Source organism: Schistocerca americana, chromosome 4 (assembly GCF_021461395.2).
Source record: "Schistocerca americana isolate TAMUIC-IGC-003095 chromosome 4, iqSchAmer2.1, whole genome shotgun sequence".
NCBI lineage: Eukaryota > Metazoa > Arthropoda > Insecta > Orthoptera > Acrididae > Schistocerca > Schistocerca americana.
The window spans coordinates 509,438,087-509,459,242 of NC_060122.1; the positions used below are offsets into that span (position 1 = coordinate 509,438,087).

Sequence of the window (21,156 nt, forward strand, 5' to 3'; positions counted from 1 at the left end):
CAACCACGACACCATGCAGCACTGTACAGATGGGCCAAACAACATGCCGAATGGACCGCTCAGGACTGGCATCATGTTCTCTTCACCGATGAGTGTCGCATATGCCTTCAACCAGACAATCGTCGGAGACGTGTTTGGGGGCAACCCAGTTAGGCTGAACGCCTTTGGCACACTGTCCAGCGAGTGCAGCAATGTGGACGTTCCCTGCTGTTCTGGGGTGGCATTGTGTGGGGTCGACGTACGCCGTTGGCGGTCATGGAAGGCGCCGTAACGACTTTACGATACGTGAATGCCACCTTCCGACCGATAGTGCAATCATATCGGCAGCATATTGGTGAGTCATTCGAGTTTATGGACGGCAATTTACGCCCCCATTGTGCACATCTTCTGAATGAGTTCCTTCAAATGGTTCAAACGGCTCTAAGCACTATTGGACTTAACATCTGAGGTCATCAGTCCCCTAGGCTTAGAAACAACTTAAACCTAACTAACCTAAGGACATCACACACATCCATGCCCGAGGTAGGATTCGAACCTGCGACCGTAGCAGCAGCGCGGTTCCGGACTGAAGCGCCTAGAACCGCTCGGCCACAACGGCCGGCCGACTTGGTTCAGGCTAACGACATCGCTCGACTAAAGTCACCAGCATGTTCTCCAGACATGAACCCTATCGAACATGCCTGGAATAGATTGAAAAGGGCTATTTATGGACGATGTGACCCACCAACCACTTTGAGGGATCTACGCCTTATCGCCATTGAGGAGTGGGACAGTCTGGACCAACATCGTGGACCGTATGCCACAATAGATAGAGAAGATCCAATGAAGAGCTGCGCGTTTCGTCACAGGGTTATTTGGTAACCGTGATAGCGTTACGGAGATGTTTAATAAACTCAAGTGGCAAACTCTGCAAGAGAGGCGCTCTGCATCGCGGTGTAGATTGCTCGCCAGGTTTCGAGAGGGTGTGTTTCTGGATGAGGTATCGAATATATTGCTTCCCCCTGCTTATACCTCCCGAGGAGATCACGAATGTAAAATTAGAGAGATTAGAGCGCGCACGGAGGCTTTCAGACAGTCGTTCTTCCCGCGAACCATACGCGACTGGAACAGGAAAGGGAGGTAATGACAGTGGCACGTAAAATGCCCTCCGCCACACACCTTTGGGTGGCTTGCGGAGTATAAATGTAGATGTAGATGTAGACGAATACAGGCATACATCAATGCAAGAGGACGTGCTACTGGGTATTAAGGCTACCGGTGTGTACAGCAATCTGGACCACCACTTCTGAAGGTCTCGGTGTATGGTGGAAAAACATGCAATGTGTGGTTCTCATGACCAATAAAAAGGGCGAAAATTATGTTGATCTCTATTCCAATTTCCTGTACGGGTTCCGGAACTCTCGGAACCGAGATGATGCATAACTTTTTTTGATGTATGTGTATAAGAGATGAAGAGACGAATAGGAAAATCATTTTAACGAGGACGGGACCAGAAATGAGAAAATTCACTATCATCGATTTCGGCAAAGGAAAGTTGTTTTGGTACGGTTTCTGGAGCCGAGTATTTAGGAAGTCGCGCAGGTGTTGGAGGGCTGTTATTTTCATGAATATCTATGGATACTGGTTCAAGGGTGAAACCACGAGTAGGCGACAAGGTGTTGGACGTCCATGGTTCATCACAGGACGTGGAGTTCGGAGGATTGACCTCTGTATACAGCAGGAAAGGAGGCGATCTGTGGTAGATCTGTCGACAGAATACCATGCAGCAAGCGGTAGTTTTACGTAGGACACAGTACAGCGTACACTGCTAAACATGGAGTTGGTGGGCACACGATCACTACGTGTTTCTGTCGGTAAATAGGGTGGTAATGAGTAGGGGATCATAGATGTCCGACCGTGGATAAATGGAATCGCCTCATCTGGCTTAATGAATCACGTTTCTTGTTCCGCTAGGTCGGTGGTCGTCATCCAGGTGAACGGCTACCCGTAACGGATACCGCACTACGAATGCAGATCGCTGCGACCAGTACTATTCCATCGTTGACAATCACATGGAGTTCCGTGGGACCAGTGTAGTAATCGAAGACACCATAACAGCTGTGGACTAAGTGAACATTATTGCGGACCACTTGCACCCTTTCATGAGAAATGTCTTCTCCGATAGAGACGGCACCTTCCTGTGTCACAAGGAAAGAATCTTGCTAAAGTTGTTTGAGAAGCATGATGGTGAACTCATAGTGGTGTCTTATCTTGATTTGAACCCAATGGAACATGTCTGGGACACTGTCGGGTTGCAGCTATGCGCCGACAAACCACCGGCTAGTAACTTACGGGATTTGCCTGAGACGTGCGTAGGTATCAGAGCCCCTCTTCTGGAAAATTTCCAAAAATCGCTAGAATTGCTAGTTCCTTGGACTAACGTCCGCCCCGGTAGCTGAGTGGTCAGCGCACCAGAATGTCAATGCTAAGGACCCGGGTTCAATTCCCTGCTGGGCCGGAGATTTTCTCCGCTCAGGGACTGGGTGTTGTATCGTCCTAATCATCATCATCTCATCCCGATCGACGCGCAAGTCGTCGAAGTGGCGTCAAATCGAAAGCCTTGCATCCGGCGAACGGTCTACCCGATATGAGGCCCTACTCATACGACCTCACCTCGTCATTGGACTAACACCAGTGATCGTTAAGTTTTGGCTCGTTAGTATGAGTATAGCCTCAAATGTCTCTGTGAGTAATTGTAGTAAAGTGAGGAGTGCAGTTCCTATGGTGAGCTAGTACCAGATAAAATATTTGTAAGCAATACTTCCCTGTAATGTTTAATTTGTCTGCCAATAAATAACACAAACAGCACTACTGCTGTTTGGACGGGATCTCTCGTCTGAGTTCAGGTGAAATGTGTACCTTGATTCGTGCCACAAAAGTCGAAAGTTATACTGAAGACCAGAAGAAACGGAAAATAGAACGTGATTGTTTTATTAAAAGTGAAAAGACAGTATGTTGCGCATTCACAAATGTTCGCCAGTTGCAAAGAAAGAGATGATTGTTACCGATCAGGGAGCTCACAACACAGCTCTCTAGAGGCAACGAAGGAGAAAGTTTACGGTTAACATCGTGTCGACAAAAAAGGATATTAGAGATAGAGAAAAAGATCAAATGCGGAAGAACGGCGATCAAAATCGGGCTTGTGTTTTACGAATTAACCGCATCGTTAATACACGGAAACTACGGAAAACATAAATTGACCGCACGGGAACTGAACGGCGGACCTCCAAAATACGCTACTGGCCATTAAAATTGCTACACCAAGAAGAAATGCAGATGATAAACGGGTATTCATTGGACAAATATATTATACTAGAAATGCCATGTGATTATATTTTCACGTAATCTGGGTGCATGGAGCCTGAGAAATCAGCACCCAGAACAACCACCTCTGGCCGTAATAACGGCCTTGATACGCCTGGGCATTGAATCAAACAGAGCTCGGATGGCGTGTACAGGTACAGCTGCCGATGCAGCATCAAAACGATACCACAGTTCATCAAGAGTAGTGACTGGCGTATTGTGACGAGCCAGTTGCTCGGCCACCATTGACCAGACGTTTTCAATTGGTGGGAGATCTGGAGAATGTGCTGGCCAGGACAGCAGTCGAACATTCTCTGTATCCAGAAAGGCCCGTACAGGGCCTCCAACATGCGGTCGTGCATTATCCTGCTGAAATGTAGGGTTTCCCAGGGATCGAATGAACGGTAGAGCTACGGGTCGTAACACATCTGAAATGTAATGTCCACTGTTCAAAGTGCCGTCAATGCGAACAAGAGGAGACCGAGACGTGTAACCAATGGCACCCCATACCATCAGGCCGGGTGATACGCCAGTATGGTGATTACTGAATACACGCTTCCAATGTGCGTTCACCGCGATGTCGCCAAACACGGATGCGATTATCATGATGCTGTAAACAGAACCTGGATTCATCCGAAAAAATGACGTTTTGCCATTCGTGCATCCAGGTTCGTCGTTGAGTACACCATCGCAGGCGCTCCTGTCTGTGATGCAGCGTCAAGGGTAACCGCAGCCATTGTCTCCGAGGTGATATTCCATGCTGCTGCAAACGTCGTCGAACTGTTCGTGCAGATGGTTGTTGTCTTGCAATCGTCCCCATCTGATGACTCAGGGATCGATACGTGGCTGCATGATCCGTTACAGTCATGCGGATAAGATGCCTGTCATCTCGACTGCTAGTGATACGAGGCCGTTGGGATCCAGCACGGCGTTCCGTATTACCCTCCTGCACCCACCGATTCCACATTCTGCTAACAGTCATTGGATCTCGACCAACGCGAGGAGCAATGTCCCGATACGATAAACCGCAATCGCGATAGGCTACAATCCGACCTTTATCAAAGTCGGAAGCCGGCCGGGGTGGCCGTGCGGTTCTAGGCGCTGCAGTCTGGAGCCGAGCGACCGCTACGGTCGCAGGTTCGAATCCTGCCTCTGGTATGGATGTGTGTGATGTCCTTAGGTTAGTTAGGTTTAATTAATTCTAAGTTCTAGGCGACTGATGGCCTCAGAAGTTAAGTCGCATAGTGCTCAGAGCCATTTGAACCATTTTTGAATCAAAGTCGGAAACGTGAAGGTACGCATTTCTCCTCCTTACACGAAGCACCACAACAACGTTTCACCAGGCAACGACGGTCAACTGCTGTTTGTGTATGAGAAATCGGTTGGAAACTTTCCTGATCTCAGCATGTTGTAGGTGTCGCCATCGTCGCCAACCCTGTGTGAATGGTCTGAAAAGCTAATCATTTGCATATCACATCATCGTCTTCCTGTCGGTTAAATTTCGCGTCTGTATCACGTCATCTTCGTGGTGTAGCAATTTTAATGACCAGTAGTGTACAAGTCAAGGGTTCTACCACTACCCGTCTAATTCTGTTCTAAATGCAAAGACACGTCTAAGTAAAAATATAGAATGTTCGGTGCTCCACAGGTTTCAGATATTTTTTATAGGAGTCTTCAGTACGTTATGAGAAGCCCTCCCAGCTAGACGCGAGGTCTAAAGCGCTGCTTCCCGAGCGGGAAGGCGGGTCGGTCCCCGGCACGAATCCGCCCAGCGGATTAATGTCGAAGCCCGGTGTGCCGGCCAGCCTGTGGATGGTTTTTAAGGCGGTTTTCCATTTGCCTCGTCGAATGCTGGCTGGTTCCCCTTATTCCGCCTCAGTTACACTATGTCTGTGATTGCTGCGCAGACATTGTCTCCTCGTACGCGTTCACCATAATTACTCTACCTCGCAAACATTTGGAATTACACTCGTCTGGTATGAATCGTTCCAGAGCGGTGCACTGGGGGCCGAACTGCGCAATAACCCTGGGTTCGGTGTGGGGCGGCGGTGGGGTGGGTGGACTGCTGCAGCCTGTTGTGGGGTTGTGGACCACTGAGGGCTTCTGTTGAATTCACAATACACACACACACTCTATGAGATGCACTAGCGTTGTTTTATTTTCCAAAATCGGTTTTCGGGTTTATAATCCATCATCAGTGGCACATCATGCACTTCCATAGCAATGACGAGCTTGCCAGTCAATGCGATAGAATCTGAAATATGTCCTGTCACACACTACGCAGTTTGTCATATGCATTATTGCTGTCGAATTCATACTTACTCTATATGGCAGTTACGTCAAGCACGAACAAGAATTGTCACTGCCTAAAATTTGACAGCAATAACATACATGATAAACTGTGTACTATGTTACAGGACATATTTCAGGTCCTGTCGTATTAACTGACAAGCATGTTATTCCTATAGAACTGCATGGTCTGTTACTGATGATGGGTTATATACCCAAAAACCGGTTTTGGCAAATAAAACAGTTCTAGTGCAGCTCATGATATACCGAAGATGTCTTTTAATAAATACCGCTAAGTGTCGTCACCTTAGGTGCAGTTTAGACAACAAGGAAATCGAGAGAAATTGTGCTTACCCATGATGAGTGGAAGTAAACACAACATCTGAAAAATAGGTGCAGTTACCGGGATATTTTCATCTGTTATGTTTGCCTTAAACAATAAAATAAAAAATCTTAATGAAATAGCTGTCAGCTCAAAACCTGTTTCTTGCGGTATAAAGATTTCTACGAAACGTGACGCGGCATACTATATGCCCCTCCAAATCGGAAATTCGCCTCTAAAGTGATCCACGAGTAAACGTTGAATCCAAACTAAGACAGAATTTTGGATTTTTAAACACGTAAAAAATTGGCAGCGATCAAAATGATACTAACTGGCAGAAAAAGTTCCGTGACCCACTGATTTTCAGTCAGCCACCCGTGGAACAAATCCAGCAATACTTAGTAATTTAAAGAAAAATTGAATAAAGATTACCTCAACTGCACAATAAAATATTTGAAACATATGCAAGGAATTTTACCTATAGAAGTCTGTTTCGGCTCTCATAAAATAGAAATACCGTAAACGCATGTCAAATCACGGATGTCTTAATACTGAATCCAAGTTGTTCGTGTTTTGTTAATAGAACTTGCTTCTTATCTTGAAATTAATTCGTAGGTTTTAATCTGAAACACTGATTAAAAAGATGGATGAATCGTTAGAAATCCTACATTAACAACTTCATTAATAACTGTAAGAGACATTACTGCCACGGACGCGAAGACAACTACGAATTAATACCTTTTTAGCTTTCAGAGGCTATAGAACTACACGCCAAAAAGATAGCACCAATTACCCCAGAATATTTTAACAATGAAACTCCCGTGTATAAAACAGCTTCAAACTTGGCTACTGAGTCAATGGTTCAAATGGCTCTGAGCACTATGGGACTTAACATCTGAGGTCATCGGTCCCCTAGAACTTAGAACTACTTAAACCTAACTAACCTAAGGACATCACACACATCCATGCCGGAGGCAGGATTCGAACCTGCAACCGTAGCGGTCGCGCGGTTCCAGACTGAAGCGCATAGAACCGCTCGGCCACACCGACCGGCTACTGAGTCAGAATGTTGAATATTTGCCTTTAATCATGTAAGTGAGGAAAAGCTTAGAAACGGTTTGAAATTATGCTTAAAGTTTGTTTAAAGCTGTAAAGTCCTCGAAAACACTGGATGAATATAAAGCGGATAATTAGCGCTCCGTTTTAAGCAAAATCTAATTTCTCATGCATTTCGATGTTTATGACGTCATATCTCCTGCATTATGATACAGTGATGTAGTTTTGCAGGTACTTTCAGTGGTACACGCGTGGAAACTGTCTGCTAACTGTGTTGCGAATACAGTTATTAGTAAAGAAGTAATAAACTAAGACGATATACACTGAAGAGACGAAGAAACTAGTACGCCCGCCTAATATCGTGTAGGACCCCCACCAGCACGCAGAATGCCGCAGCACGACGTGGCATGGACTCGACTAATGTCTGAAGTAGGGCTGAAGGGAATCCATAAATCCCGCAGGGCTGTCCATAAATCCGTAAGAGTACTAGGGAGTGGAACAGCACGTTGCAAGGCATCCCATATACGCTCAGTAATGTTCATGTCCGGGGAGTATGGTGGCCAGAGGGATTGTTTAAATTCAGAAGAGTGTTCCTGGAGACACACTGTAGCAATTCTTGACGTGTGGGGTGTCGCATTGTCCTGCTGGAATTGCACAATTCCATAGGAGTGTTCAATGGACATGAATGGATTCAGGTGATCAGACAGGATGCTTACGTACGAGTCATCTGTCAGAGTTGTATAAAGACGTATCAGGTATCCCATATAAGTTCAACTGCAGATGCCCCGTACTTTTACATAGCCTCCACCAGCTTGAAAAGTCCTCTGCTGACATGCAGAGTCCGTAGATTCATAAGGTTGTCGCCATACCCGTACACGTCTATCCACGCGATGCAATTTCAAACGAGACTCGTCCAACAAGGCAACAGTTTCCAGTCATCAACAATCCAGTGTCGATATTGACGGCTCCAGGCGAGGCATGAAGCTTTGTGTCATGCAGTCATCAAGGGTACAACAGAGGGCCTTCAGCACTGAAAGCCCATATCGATTATGTTCCGTAGAGTGGTTCGAACGCTAATACTTATTGATGGCCCAGCAAAGAAATCTGCAGCAGTTTGTGGAAGGGTTGCACTTCCGTCACGGCAAAAGATTCTCTTCAGTCGTCATGGGTCCGATTCTTACAGGATCTTTCTCCGGCCGCAGCGATGTCAGAGATTTTATGTGTTACCGGATTCCTGATATTCACGGTACACTCGTGAAATGGTCGTACGGGAGAATCACCACTTCATCGCTACCTCGGAGATTCTGTGTCATATCGCTCGTGCGTCGACTATAACACCACGTTCAAACTAGCTTAAATCTTAATAACCTGCCATTGTAGCAGCAATAACCTATCTAACAACTGCGCCAGATACTTGTTGTCTTATATACGCGTTGCTGACCGCAGCGCCGTATTCTACCCTTCTACATATCTCTATATTGGAAAATGCATGCTTATACTTTGGCGCTTCAGTGCACCTGACGCTCAAATTTCACTGCGTGAACAGCGAATATGTCGTAAGTGTTCAGCTCTTTTCTTTTCATCATTTTATGTTGGTTGTCTACGAGAAAGTGTTTGGTAGATATTAGAAATTATGTGTAAAGTTTGTAGGAAGTTGCTAAGTGCTATCATTCTGAAAAACAGCATGAAAGAAGTCCGTGTATTTGTTCGCCTTCAGTTAAGCTGCCTCAAGAAAAACTCAGTTCCATCCGTAATATTTGTCTAACTGTGTTAAACTTTTAACATACGATTATACCTGTTAAAATGGCTCAGATGGCTCTGAGCACTCTGAGACTTAACTTCTAAGGTCATCAGTCTGTTAGAACTACTTAAACCTAACTAACCTAAGGACATCACACACATCCATTCCCGAAGCAGGATTCAAACCTGCGACCGTAGCTGTCGCGCGGTTCCAGACTGTAGCGCCTAGAACCGAACGGCCACCTCGGCCGGCTTATACCTGTTAATTAGTAGATTATAGCAGCATTTTAAATTTTTAAATTGGGCCAATAATTACTCAAAATAATGAAAATCGATTTTTTATTGCTCTTACGATGCAACGGGGACCGTGTGCCTGATCCGGATTCCGGGTTTCGAATACAGGTATAGCGTTGTAGTGGTATAGATTATCGGATTATTGTGGACGCAATCCGGATCTATGTTTTTCGTGCTCGATTTTAATTCTGAGATTTTTGTGTAAGATATTTCATTGTGACTGAATGATATCTCTTTCTTTTTCTATTCCTTGAGACGAAATTATGGGAATGCTTGAGATAAACGTACTGTACGATGTATTTTGTCATCTGTAACGCATATGCTAAAGAAAATAGATACATTCCCGATACTACTGTCGAAATAAAATGAATAGATAAAAAGTACACTGTACTGAACATCTGATATGGTTGTTTGTCACCTCATATTTTCAACACATCCCAGAGACAGAGTAACAGTAGTTGTATCTTACAATGTGTCTCATCGTCTTCGGCTCCGTGCACAAACACGGCTGAGTGGAAGCAGCAGAGCCACGTAGCAACGCTCTTCGCCACAGCTGCTGCTTTATCTCTACCAAAAGGCTCCAACTCCACCTCTGCACGCGAGCAGACTATAGCGGGGTGGTCTGACTAGGCACTATACAGCGTTTTCGCTGCCGTGTAGAATAATTTATAAACTGAATTTCCCTCTAAATCATTTATCGAATAGAATTTTATGATAGACGGTCATATTCACGACATTCAAATGCTCTGGGACAGTGCCAAACACGCGCCCACATTAGAGAAATAGTCCACCATTGATTAGCGGCCGAGTGGACATGGCGGCAGACCCAGGGCAAACGCGCCGCTTTGCGACAAGCGGAGAACGGCGCACACTGTCGTCACTGTGCAAACACTCTGCTTCAATCAATCGTCTCCACACACAGTATTCCACGGTACTGCGCTGTTGAAGGATGAAGTAGGGGCAGACGGTAGACGCGGAGAGGTCACTGTCCTTTTGTTTCAATGCACGGCACCAAATGTCGATCCTTGATACCTCGTATCACATGTAGGCCGTGGTTCATTATTTACAATGACGAGCCTGTGGTCAGAAATTGTTGTCACGGTGTGTGAGCAACGGAACGACCAAGTCTCAATCAGAATTTGAAATAGTCCAAATATACCAATAGTCCTACAAGGTAGGTCGTTCGGTAAATGATTTATAAATGCCACTTGTTTCAGTTGTCCTTGACAGCTGTCGTGTTCTTCAAAACACCAGATACAGCCCTGCTCTGAGATATAGCTTTTTAATGTGAGCACGTCGTAAAAAGATTTAACTTTTGATATTAATTCTCGTAGTAGCGTGTGGGATATGTAAGGGGTGTATGTAAGGCAACTGTTTCAACTTAGTGCTGTGTATACGAGGTGTCCGGAAATTCCCGTTACAGATTTCTAAGACATGTAGGGAGCATTGCGTACATAATATTTTGAATAGGAACGCATGTACGGAAACGTAATTTCCCATTCTACGACGGTTTCAATCCAGATCTTTAACTCATCCAATTCTGCTGGAGGAATTGATTATTCTACCACGCAAACATTTGGGGGGGGGGGGGGGGGGTGGAGGGACTTCACTGGTGGCTGAACCGCATAATAACTCTGGGTTCGGTGTGGGGCGGCGGTGGGTGAGTGGACTGCTGTAGCCTGTTGTGGGCTTGTGAACTACTGAGGGCTACGGCGGGGACGAAGCCTCTCCGTAGTTTCTAGGTCCCTGGTTCAAAATATAATACACACACATTCCCAACTGCGCGTTTTGTCCTTTACGCATTGCGCTATCTCATACGATAATGTTAATGGCGTGGTGAAAACTATTCATATTGTTAGACAGATCATTCCTTTGCTCAGCAATAAGGTGATTAAGGAAGCAAGTGTTACATAGTTCTGGTGTGTATGGTGTATGAAGGTGAAAGTAACACCGCCAGCCTGATAAAGAGCAATGAGAAAACGGGTTATTTCGCGACATGTAACTGCGATCGATACACTGGAACAATGTTAAGGTGGACTGAATCCAAATCCTCATCTTTTCCTCACTTACAACACCATAATTGCACACTTTCAGTTGGATTTATCCTTTTATGTTTGAGACAACGCTTCAACTCAATGATGTCGACATTAACTACATGCTAAACTATTACCATCACAGTAGTATAAGCTGTTAAAGATGTACTACTAACGATGGTTATTATTTATATCCTTACGTGACAGTAACATGGGCTATAGAAAGAAAAAGAAAGAGAATCGCTAATTCGCCGATCTCTGCGTTGTAGCGACATGGTTAATTCTTTTATCAAACTATACGGGACACAAGTTTTGCTCAGAGAGCCATATCAGTAGCTCGGCATTCCATTTGTTTCCCCGCAGTTTTTATTTTGTCCGCAATCCGATTAACGGTTCATGGAGTTTGCAGCTACAATTCCCAGTAAAAACTCCGACGAAATTAACTGTCTCTCTACATTTCTTTTTCAGTGTTGTCGTCTGCCTCATCCGTACTAGTTCAGTGTCATTTTAGTATATACGTGAAGAGATAATACTTTCTCACGTGGCGAAGAATGCGACGAATATTCGTTTACTAAGTTCTTAGTCCCACGTACAAAATCATTAGCATGCAGAGTAAATAACAGCTACATTGTTTTCATCCATCAGGATTGATTGTTTCATCATGGTACCGATAAAATGAAACTTGTAGTGGAACTTAGTCATCGCCCGTCCGTTTGAAAGTGTTCGCAGTTGGTTTTTCTTGCCGCTCATCTAGCACTAGTCAAAGAGATGAGTAAATTACGTTTCAGAAATATTTAATTTTCTTAAATAACCAGCATATGCTCCGGACGTTCACGTGAGCTGCAGCTGGGATTAACAAACACATTATGTCAGCATCCTCTTTGGAAAAATCTATCTTGTTCTGGTTTCACTCCCAGCATATATATTACTTTATTACATGAATATAGGCTCCATTTACTCCTAAAACTAAGAACTGTTTACAGTTTTCTAATATGCAATGGCAAAAAACACTTGCCACACATGCTTTTCTACCAACGGAAATGTCAGAAGATGCGTTACTTAAGTAACAAGGTCGATGCTGCGATCCCCAGGGTTGTTATAGTAAGATAGTTCTTCCTTTTCAAGGTCACTACTTCCTATGCTTCCGTGTAGGGTATTCTCTAGTTGGGCAAGTTCCGGTAAACAAGCCTAGACACGTGCTACTGTTGTTTGAGCTGCGTAATTACTGGATACTCCTCAAGTTCTGGCTCTAGAACAAACAGAATTTCACCCTTTACAGCACCTCGTTGTCTGGCTAAGGTCTTGAGATCAAATGGAGTACACGTCAACGAATTTAACAGCACTGTATTTCATTTTAAGACACTCAACACCCCACATACAGGGTGTTACAAAAATGTACGGCCAAACTTTCAGGAAACATTCCTCACACACAAAGAAAGAAAATATGTTATGTGGACATGTGTCCGCAAACGCTTACTTTCCATGTTAGAGCTCATTTTATTACTTCTCTTCAAATCACATTAATCATGGAACGGAAACACACAGCAACAGAGCGTACCAGCGTGACTTCAAACACTTTGTTACAGGAAATATTCAAAATGTCCTCCGTTAGCGAGGATACATGCATCCACCCTCCGTCGCATGGAATCCCTGATGCGCTGATGCAGCCCTGGAGAATGGCGTACTGTATCACAGCCGTCCACAATACGAGCACGAAGAGTCTCTACATATGGTACCGGGGTTCCGTAGACAAGAGCTTTCAAATGCTCCCATAAATGAAAGTAAAGAGGGTTGAGGTCAGGAGAGCGTGGAGGCCATGGAATTGGTCCGCCTGTACCAATCCATCGGTCACCGAATCTGTTGTTGAGAAGCGTACGAACACTTCGACTGAAATGTGCAGGAGCTCCATCGTGCTTGAACCACATGTTGTGTCGTAGTTGTAAAGGCACATGTTCTAGCAGCACAGGTAGAGTATCCCGTATGAAATCATGAACATGGGGCCCAATCAAGACATCACCAACAATGCCTGCCCAAACTTTCACAGAAAATCTGTGTTGATGACGTGATTGCACAATTGCGTGCGGATTCTCGTTAGCCCAAACACGTTGATTGTGAAAATTTACAATTTGATCACGTTGGAATGAAGCCTCATCTGTAAAGGGAACATTTGCACTGAAATGAGGATTGACACATTGTTGGATGAACCATTCGAAGAAGTGTACCCGTGGAGGCCAAACAGCTACTGATAGTGCCTGCACACGCTGTACATGGTACGGAAACAACTGGTTCTCCCATAGCAATCTCCATACAGTGACGTGGTCAACGTTACCTTGTACAGCAGTGACTTCTCTGACGCTGACATTACGGTTATCGTCAACTGCACGAAGAATTGCCTCGTCCATTGCAGGTGTCCTCGTCGTTCTAGGTCTTCCCCTGTCGCGAGTCATAGGCTGGAAAGTTCCGTGCTCCCTAAGACGCCGATCAATTGCTTCGAACGTCTTCCTGTCGGGACACCTTCGTTCTGGATATCTGTCTCGATACAAACGTACCGCGCCACGGCTATTGCCCTGTGCTAATCCATACATCAAATGGGCATCTGCCAACTCCGCATTTGTAAACATTGCACTGACTGCAAAACCACGTTCGTGATGAACGCTAACCTGTTGATGCTACGTACTGATGTGCTTGATGCTAGTACTGTACAGCAATGAGTCGCATGTCAACACAAGCACCGAAGTCAACATTACCTTCCTTCAATTGAGCCAACTGTCGGTGAATCGAGGCAGTACAGTACATACTGAAGAAACTAAAATGAGCTCTAACATGGAAATTAAGCGTTTCCGGACACATGTCCACATAACATCTTTTCTTTATTTGTGTGAGGAATGTTTCCTGAAAGTTTGGCCGTACCTTTTTGTAATACCCTGCATATTTCCACTGTAAATGTTACGCTAATGTATTTTAATGTGTTGTACGTTGGCACAGTGGCAAATCCTACATAAAGATCGCATATTCAGATATTATTTCTTTCACACAGACGGGAGGAATGATATATAATGTTATATTTATTTATTTTATTTATTTATTTATTGTTCCGTGGGACCACATTTAGGAGAAGTCTCCATGGTCATGGAACGAGTCAATACATGAAATTATAACACGATTGTAGAAACAGATAAAATTAAATATAAGAAACATATTCAGGCGACAAGTCGTTAGTTTAAATAAAGAAAATCGAGAATGTAACACTGGAATTTGCTTAATTTTTTATCTCTTCCAGGAGCTCCTCGACAGAATAGAAGGAGTGAGCCATGAGGAAACTCTTCAGTTTAGACTTAAAAGTGTTTGGGCTACTGCTAAGATTTTTGAGTTCTTATGGTAGCTTATTGAAAATGGATGCAGCAGAATACTGCACTCCTTTCTGCACAAGAGTCAAGGAAGTCCATTCCACATGCAGATTTGATTTCTGCCTAGTATTAACTGAGTGAAAGCTGCTAACTCTTGGGAATAAGCTAATATTGCTAACAACAAACGACATTAAAGAAAATACATACTGTGAGGGCAATGTCAAAATTCCCAGACTATTGAATAGGGGTCGACAAGAGGTTTTCGAACTTACACCATACATAGCTCGAACAGCCCGTTTTTGAGCCAAAAATACCCTTTTTGAATCAGAAGAATTACCCCAAAAAATAATACCATATGACATAAGCGTATGAAAATATGCGAAGTATACTACTTTTCGTGTTGAAATGTCACTTATTTCAGATACTGTTCTAATGGTAAACAAAGCGGCATTTAGTTTCTGAACAAGATCCTGAACATGGGCTTTCCACAACAGCTTACTATCTATCCGTACGCCTAGGAACTTGAACTGTTCCGTCTCGCTTATAACATGCCCATTCTGTCTGATTAAAATGTCAGTTCTTGTTGAATTGTGGGTTAGAAACTGTAAAAACTGAGTCTTACTGTGATTAAGCATCAAATTATTTTCCACAAGCCACGAACTTATATCATGAACTACATTATTTGATAATGTTTCAATATTACACACAAGATCCTTCACTACCAAGGTGGTGTCATCAGCAAACAGAAATATTTTTGAATCACCTGTAATACTAGAAGGCATATCATTTACATAAATAAGGAACAGCAGTGGCCCCAGCACCGACCCTTGGGGAACGCCCCATTTAACAGTGCCCCATTGGGACTGAACATCATTACCACTCTCAATATTGCGGAGGATTACCTTCTGCTTTCTGTTCTTAAAGTAGGAGGCGAACCAATTGTAAGCTACTCCCCTTACTCCATAATGTTCCAACTTCTGCAGTAATATTTTGTGGTCAACACAGTCAAAAGCCTTCGTTAAATCAAAGAAAACACCTAACGTTCGCAACCTTTTATTTAATCCGTCCAAAACCTCACAGAGAAAAGAGACTATAGCATTTTCAGTTGTTAAGCCATTTCTAAAACCAAACTGTACATTTGACAGCAAATTGTGTGAATTTAAATGCTGCAGTAACCTTGTATATACAACCCTCTCGATAACTTCAGCAAACACCGATGGCATAGAAATAGGTCTATAATTGTCAACATTATCCCTGTCTCCCTTTTTATAAAGTGGCTTCACTACCGAGTACTTTAATCGGTCAGGAAACCGACCACTCCTAAAGGAAAAGTTACAGATATGGCTAAGTACTGAGCTAACATACGTGGAACAATACTTCAGTATTCTGCTAGATACCCCGTCATATCCATGAGAGTTCTTGGTCTTTATTGATTTAATTATTAACTCAATCTCCCTCTTGTCAGTATCATGGAGGAGCATTTCAGGTAACAGTCTCGGAACACTTTTTTCTAAGAGCGCTATATGATTCCCTGTTGGGACTAGGTTTCTATTTAGTTCACCTGCTATATTCAGAAAGTGATTATTAACTACTGTACATATATGCGACTTATCAGTCACACGGACATCCCCACTACGCACTGATTCTATATTCTCGACCTGTCTCTGCAGACCAGCCACTTCCTTTACGACTGACCATATGGTTTTAATTTTATCCTGAGACTTAGCTATTCTATCTGCATACCACATACTTTTTGCCTTCCTAATAACTTTTTTAAGCACCTTACAATACTGTTTGTAATGGGCTGCTGCATTTAGATTTTGACTGTTTCTAACGTTTTGATACAATTGCCACTTTGTTCTACAAGATATTCTTATCCCTTTAGTCAGCCACCCAGGCTGCCTGTTTGTGCTAGTACCCTGTTTTGAACGTTCTACCGGAAAGCAACTTTCAAAGAGCACGAGAAAAGTCTTGAGGAAAGCATTATATTTATCGTCTACTGTATCAGCACTATAAACATCTTGCCACTCTTGTTCCTTGATAAGGTTTACAAAAGTCTGTACAGCAACTGTATCAGCTTCCCTAAAAAGTTGGTAACTGTATTTAACATGTGTTGCAGCACAAAAATCTTTTAGACTTAAAATTTGTGCATCATGATCTGAAAGGCCATTCACCTTTTTGCTAACAGAATGCCCTTCTAATAATGACGAATGAACAAAAATATTGTCTATGGTTGTTCTACTGTTCCCTTGCACTCTCGTTGGAAAGAATACGGTTTGCATAAGATTATATGAATTATGGAGGTCTACCAGCATCCTTTTCCTTGCACAATCACTTATACAATTAATATTGAAGCCACCACATATAACTAACTTTTTGTATTTCCTATAAAGTGAACCAAGAACATCCTCTAGCTTTAGCAAAAATGTTGTGAAATCGGAGTCTGGGGATCTATAAATAACAACAGTAAGAAGTTTAGCTCCACTAAATTTAACCACACCTGCACAACATTCAAACACCTTTTCAGTGCAGTACTTTGAAACATCAATTGACTCAAATGGGATACCGTTTTTCACATACATGGCTACTCCCCCACACCGCAAAGAGCTCCTAGAAAAGCTGCCAGCCAACCTGTATCCTGGTAAAGGAAGCCTCTGAATTATCTCCTTATTTAAGAAGTGTTCAGATATACCAATAATTTCAGAGTCAACATCTATAAGCAGTTCACTAACTTTATCTCTAATACCTTGTATATTTTGATGAAATATACTAATTCCCTCATTAATCGGATACCCAAGCTTTGTAGAAAGTGGTTTCTTTGTTAGAGAGACTTCCCTTAAGCAGGAATACCTATCAGCTGACTTCAATCTAAAAAAGGTACAGCTCTAACACCCACAACTACCGGAATTTTCCCATGAGTGATCCCACCACCCCCACCTATGCTGTCACCTATAAGTTTTGCCAACCTCCCCTTCCCATACCTGTTGAGGTGCAGGCCATGTCTAGTGAAACCCGTTCTACTGATAGACTCCACCGACACCACTGAAATGTGACTCATGCCTTCTGTCATCAGCGCACCCCCAAGTCTCATGTTATTACGCCTGACAGCTGTATTAAGATGAGGCCGATCGTGACGCTGAAACAGTTCCACGAAATGCACATTCGTGTTGCCAGTCTGAGTGGCTATCTTTTCCAGGTCACCATCTATGTCATACTCCCCATCCCTATCAATACTGTTACCAGCCCCACCCACAATCACTACCTGATCCTCTTTAGTAAAATCCCTACATAACCCCCCTATGTTAAAAGTCACCTGAGCCAATCCTGCATTAGGCTTCACAATGCTGGTGACCTGGTACTCACTCCCCAAAACTTCCTGCAACTGCTGGCCTACACCTCTACCATGAGAACTACCTAACAGCAGAACCTTCTTCTTTCTCTTAGACTTTGCAACTGTCCTAGCCACCGTAACTGCTGAGGTCTGCTGCATACTTCCTACATCTACAGCTACTAGAGATTCCTCTCCACTAGACTCTGACAGTTGGTCATATCTATTACAAACACCAATAGTAAAACTATCTGAAAATCTCCTTCTCCTAGCAGATCTCTTGCCAACAGCCAGCTCCCATTCCCCAACCCCCTTCTCCCTCCTCATCCTATCTAGCTCCTCCTGTGCGTTTTTCAACTGCACCTGAAGGGCACAGATCTTACGCTCCTGCTCCTCTATCAACTTACTCTTGCTACATAACCTGCAGTTCCAGGAGAGGATCTCACCAGAGTGCCCACTGGCTTCCCCACTGCATTCCCCCCAGTGAAAATACTTCAAACAAGTCTCACACCGCAATCCACTACTCACGAACCTACGGCAAAGCCCACACCTCTCACTCACGGTAAAATTTTACAATTATTGAAACAAGAAAACAATTTATCTAAGTTCCACTATTACAATAAGAAGATGTTAAAAACTGACTACAATTATCACAAACTTGCTCTACAAGGGAAGTAACTACTATTATTGACAGTATTAATCAACAACAAATGAGAATATAACAAAATACTAACACAGAAAGAAAATCAAATATGGTTACGATTCTTAACTGTGAGGCAAGTAAAAGAGGTAGCCTGAAAATGCCGCAAGGGCTCGAAATTATTGTTTATTTGAAAAGAAAAAAAAGAGAGTAGCCTACGTAGAAGAACGACTTCCTTCAATAACCCCTTCACGTCAGTATGCATATAATTTCCTTCAGTCGCAAATAACTTTATTTTAAATCAGAAGCAGCGACATTTAATACCTTGTGGAACCATATTTGGTTAGTGGAGCATCCAGGTATGCTCTTCGGTAAAATTTCTTTATGTAACTGCGACATCCTAAGAAAGTTTTCGACGTAACGTTAAGTCTCAAAGCTGATAAAACGCACTACAGGATGTTGCAAAGTACAGTAAATTACGCTAATTCCATAACATGGAATGGAATGGAGGGGGTTCGGATCTCGCGACCGTGAAGTTTTGACCTGTCTGATTACAGCGTATAATCCGTTCGAAACTGAAAGTATTATTCAGTAAACAGTCGTTCGGTAAAGCATTTGCCTGAAAATCATTTTTCTTTGACATGCCTAAGTAAGAGAGAATGCAAGTATGTTTCAGCAGAGCTTAGAGACGTATGACATTAAAAGGAAAGGTGGAATTTTCAGTCTCCTCGTAACCTGGTCAGTTACTCAAGAGTAGTTTCAACCAAGGCAGAAAGTATTATTTTAGTGTCTGTGTGACACAGACATTGATTATGCCAAGAAACAGTGTTTCAGCACAGAGATTACACTCCAGTCTTGTTAACAGGAAGTAGTATGACCGTATTAGGCAATGAGCTATAAAAAATTTAAAACTTTTATTTAAAAACATTTTATTTTATGTCAAATCAGTCTTAGAAAACGTATAAGAGCAATACTATAAGATCTAACAACAAGTGTCTGAATAACAACAGATATTCAGTAACAGACAAATGTCCTCTCAATCAAGGCAAAACGCAAAAACCATTATAATTAATACGGTCGCGTGGTTCCAGATTGTAGCGCCTAGAACCGCTCGGTCACTTCGGCCGGCTGACTCGCGTGTCGTGTCGTGTCGTGTTTGGCTACGTGGTGTGTGGTATTAACGAAGACGCACGGGCGGTTTACTACGATAGAGGAGAGACCCATGTGGTTAGATGTTGAACACCATAGGCGACACCATTGTAGAGGTTTTTATATTGACGATTATGTGGAGATGCACCTAGGAAGATACGGCTGCAACAAGAGAAGTAGCCACGATGTTTTTATTATCAATTTTATTGTGCCTGGTGCATGTTCCATTTTAGCGAGTTTTGACAGGTTCTTTTACTTTTTGTTATTTTGATGATGGAAGCTTGACTTCCGAAACGCGTCAATCTTAGTGTTTTACACTATAAACAAGTGGTTGAAACGATACATTTTTTAGCATTGACATTCGCAACCACGACCTCTCATCCAGTATGGATAAAATCAACGTTCTTATTGTTCTGGCAAGTCACGGCTCGACAGGCACTTTGTAATGGCCAATGTAATGTGTACACTGAACTACTGTATTCTGAGATCCCCAAGTTTAACACCAGATGCCACAATGTACTCTTTGCCCGAAGTCGACCGACTTCTAGAGATTTCATCTGTTCCAGCCCTCGGCCACGGCGTCGTAAACAGATAGTACATAGCCTCTCAACCCGCGAATGCACATAGCCCTATCAACCTGTGAAGTTTGAGTTCGCTTCCCCCTCTCCTTGTAGACAAGTGTAGACTGAGCTGTACCGTGTGTTCCGCAGGCCCAGCGGAGGTGATCAACATCTACCTGCTGTCGCTGGCGGTGGCGGACCTGCTGCTGGGGCTGCTGGTGGTGCCGCTGTCGGTGTACGCGGCCATGGTGCAGCAGTGGGTGTACGGCGACCTGGTGTGCCGGCTGGTGGGCTACGTGGAGGTGACGCTGTGGAGCGTCAGCGTCTTCACCTTCATGTGGATGAGCGTGGACCGCTACCTGGCCGTGCAGCGGCCGCTGCGCTACGACACCGTGCAGAAGCACACGCACTGCCGCTGCTGGATGGTCTTCACCTGGGTGTCGGCCGCCATGCTCTGCTGCCCGCCGCTGCTCGGCTTCAACAAGCCCAGCTTCGACCGCGATGCCTACGTCTGCATGCTCGACTGGGGCAACATGGCCGCGTACTCTGTCACGGTCAGTTTCGCCGCCGACTATAGTCTCTTAAAAGGGACACACAGAAAGAAAGCTCTGAAATGTAAGACACGCATAAACAGCAAAGAGAATGTTGTAAATCTCACTCGTGTACAGAAAGATCGTCACCTGACTTAGAGCAACGCCCTGTTGACGTAGCCATACTCCTCTGTCTCTCACCACCTTTACCATATAGTTTTAGTTACTGCATTTCATTCAGCTGATAAAGCTCTGTAAGCGGGTTTTCTGAGCCTGCCTCTTGACTTTTCCCCCGGTATTTTTCTTTATAAGAAGTCTTCTTATGAAGTTGTTATTAAGTTGGTGCATAAGGTGGTAAGCATTTTATTTGTATGTTGGTATTTCGTTTAGCTGTCCGGTGTGGCCGTGCGGTTCTAGGCGCTTCAGTCTGGAACTGCGTGACCGCTACGGTCGCAGGTTCGAATCCTGCCTCGGGCACGGATGTGTGCGATGTCCTTAGGTTAGTTAGGTTTAAGTAGTTCTACGT

The 21,156-nt window shown here is 43.8% G+C and overlaps 1 protein-coding gene across 1 annotated transcript in view; it reads left to right on the forward strand.

Moving 5' to 3' along the window:
* Window positions 1-21,156, forward strand: part of LOC124613587 (G-protein coupled receptor 52-like) — a 177,232-nt gene that overhangs the window by 125,762 nt on the left and 30,314 nt on the right. The window contains exon 2 of the mRNA XM_047142303.1: window positions 20,251-20,654. Within this exon, the coding sequence (XP_046998259.1) occupies window positions 20,251-20,654 (404 nt within the window). The remainder of the gene's footprint in view (window positions 1-20,250; window positions 20,655-21,156) is intronic.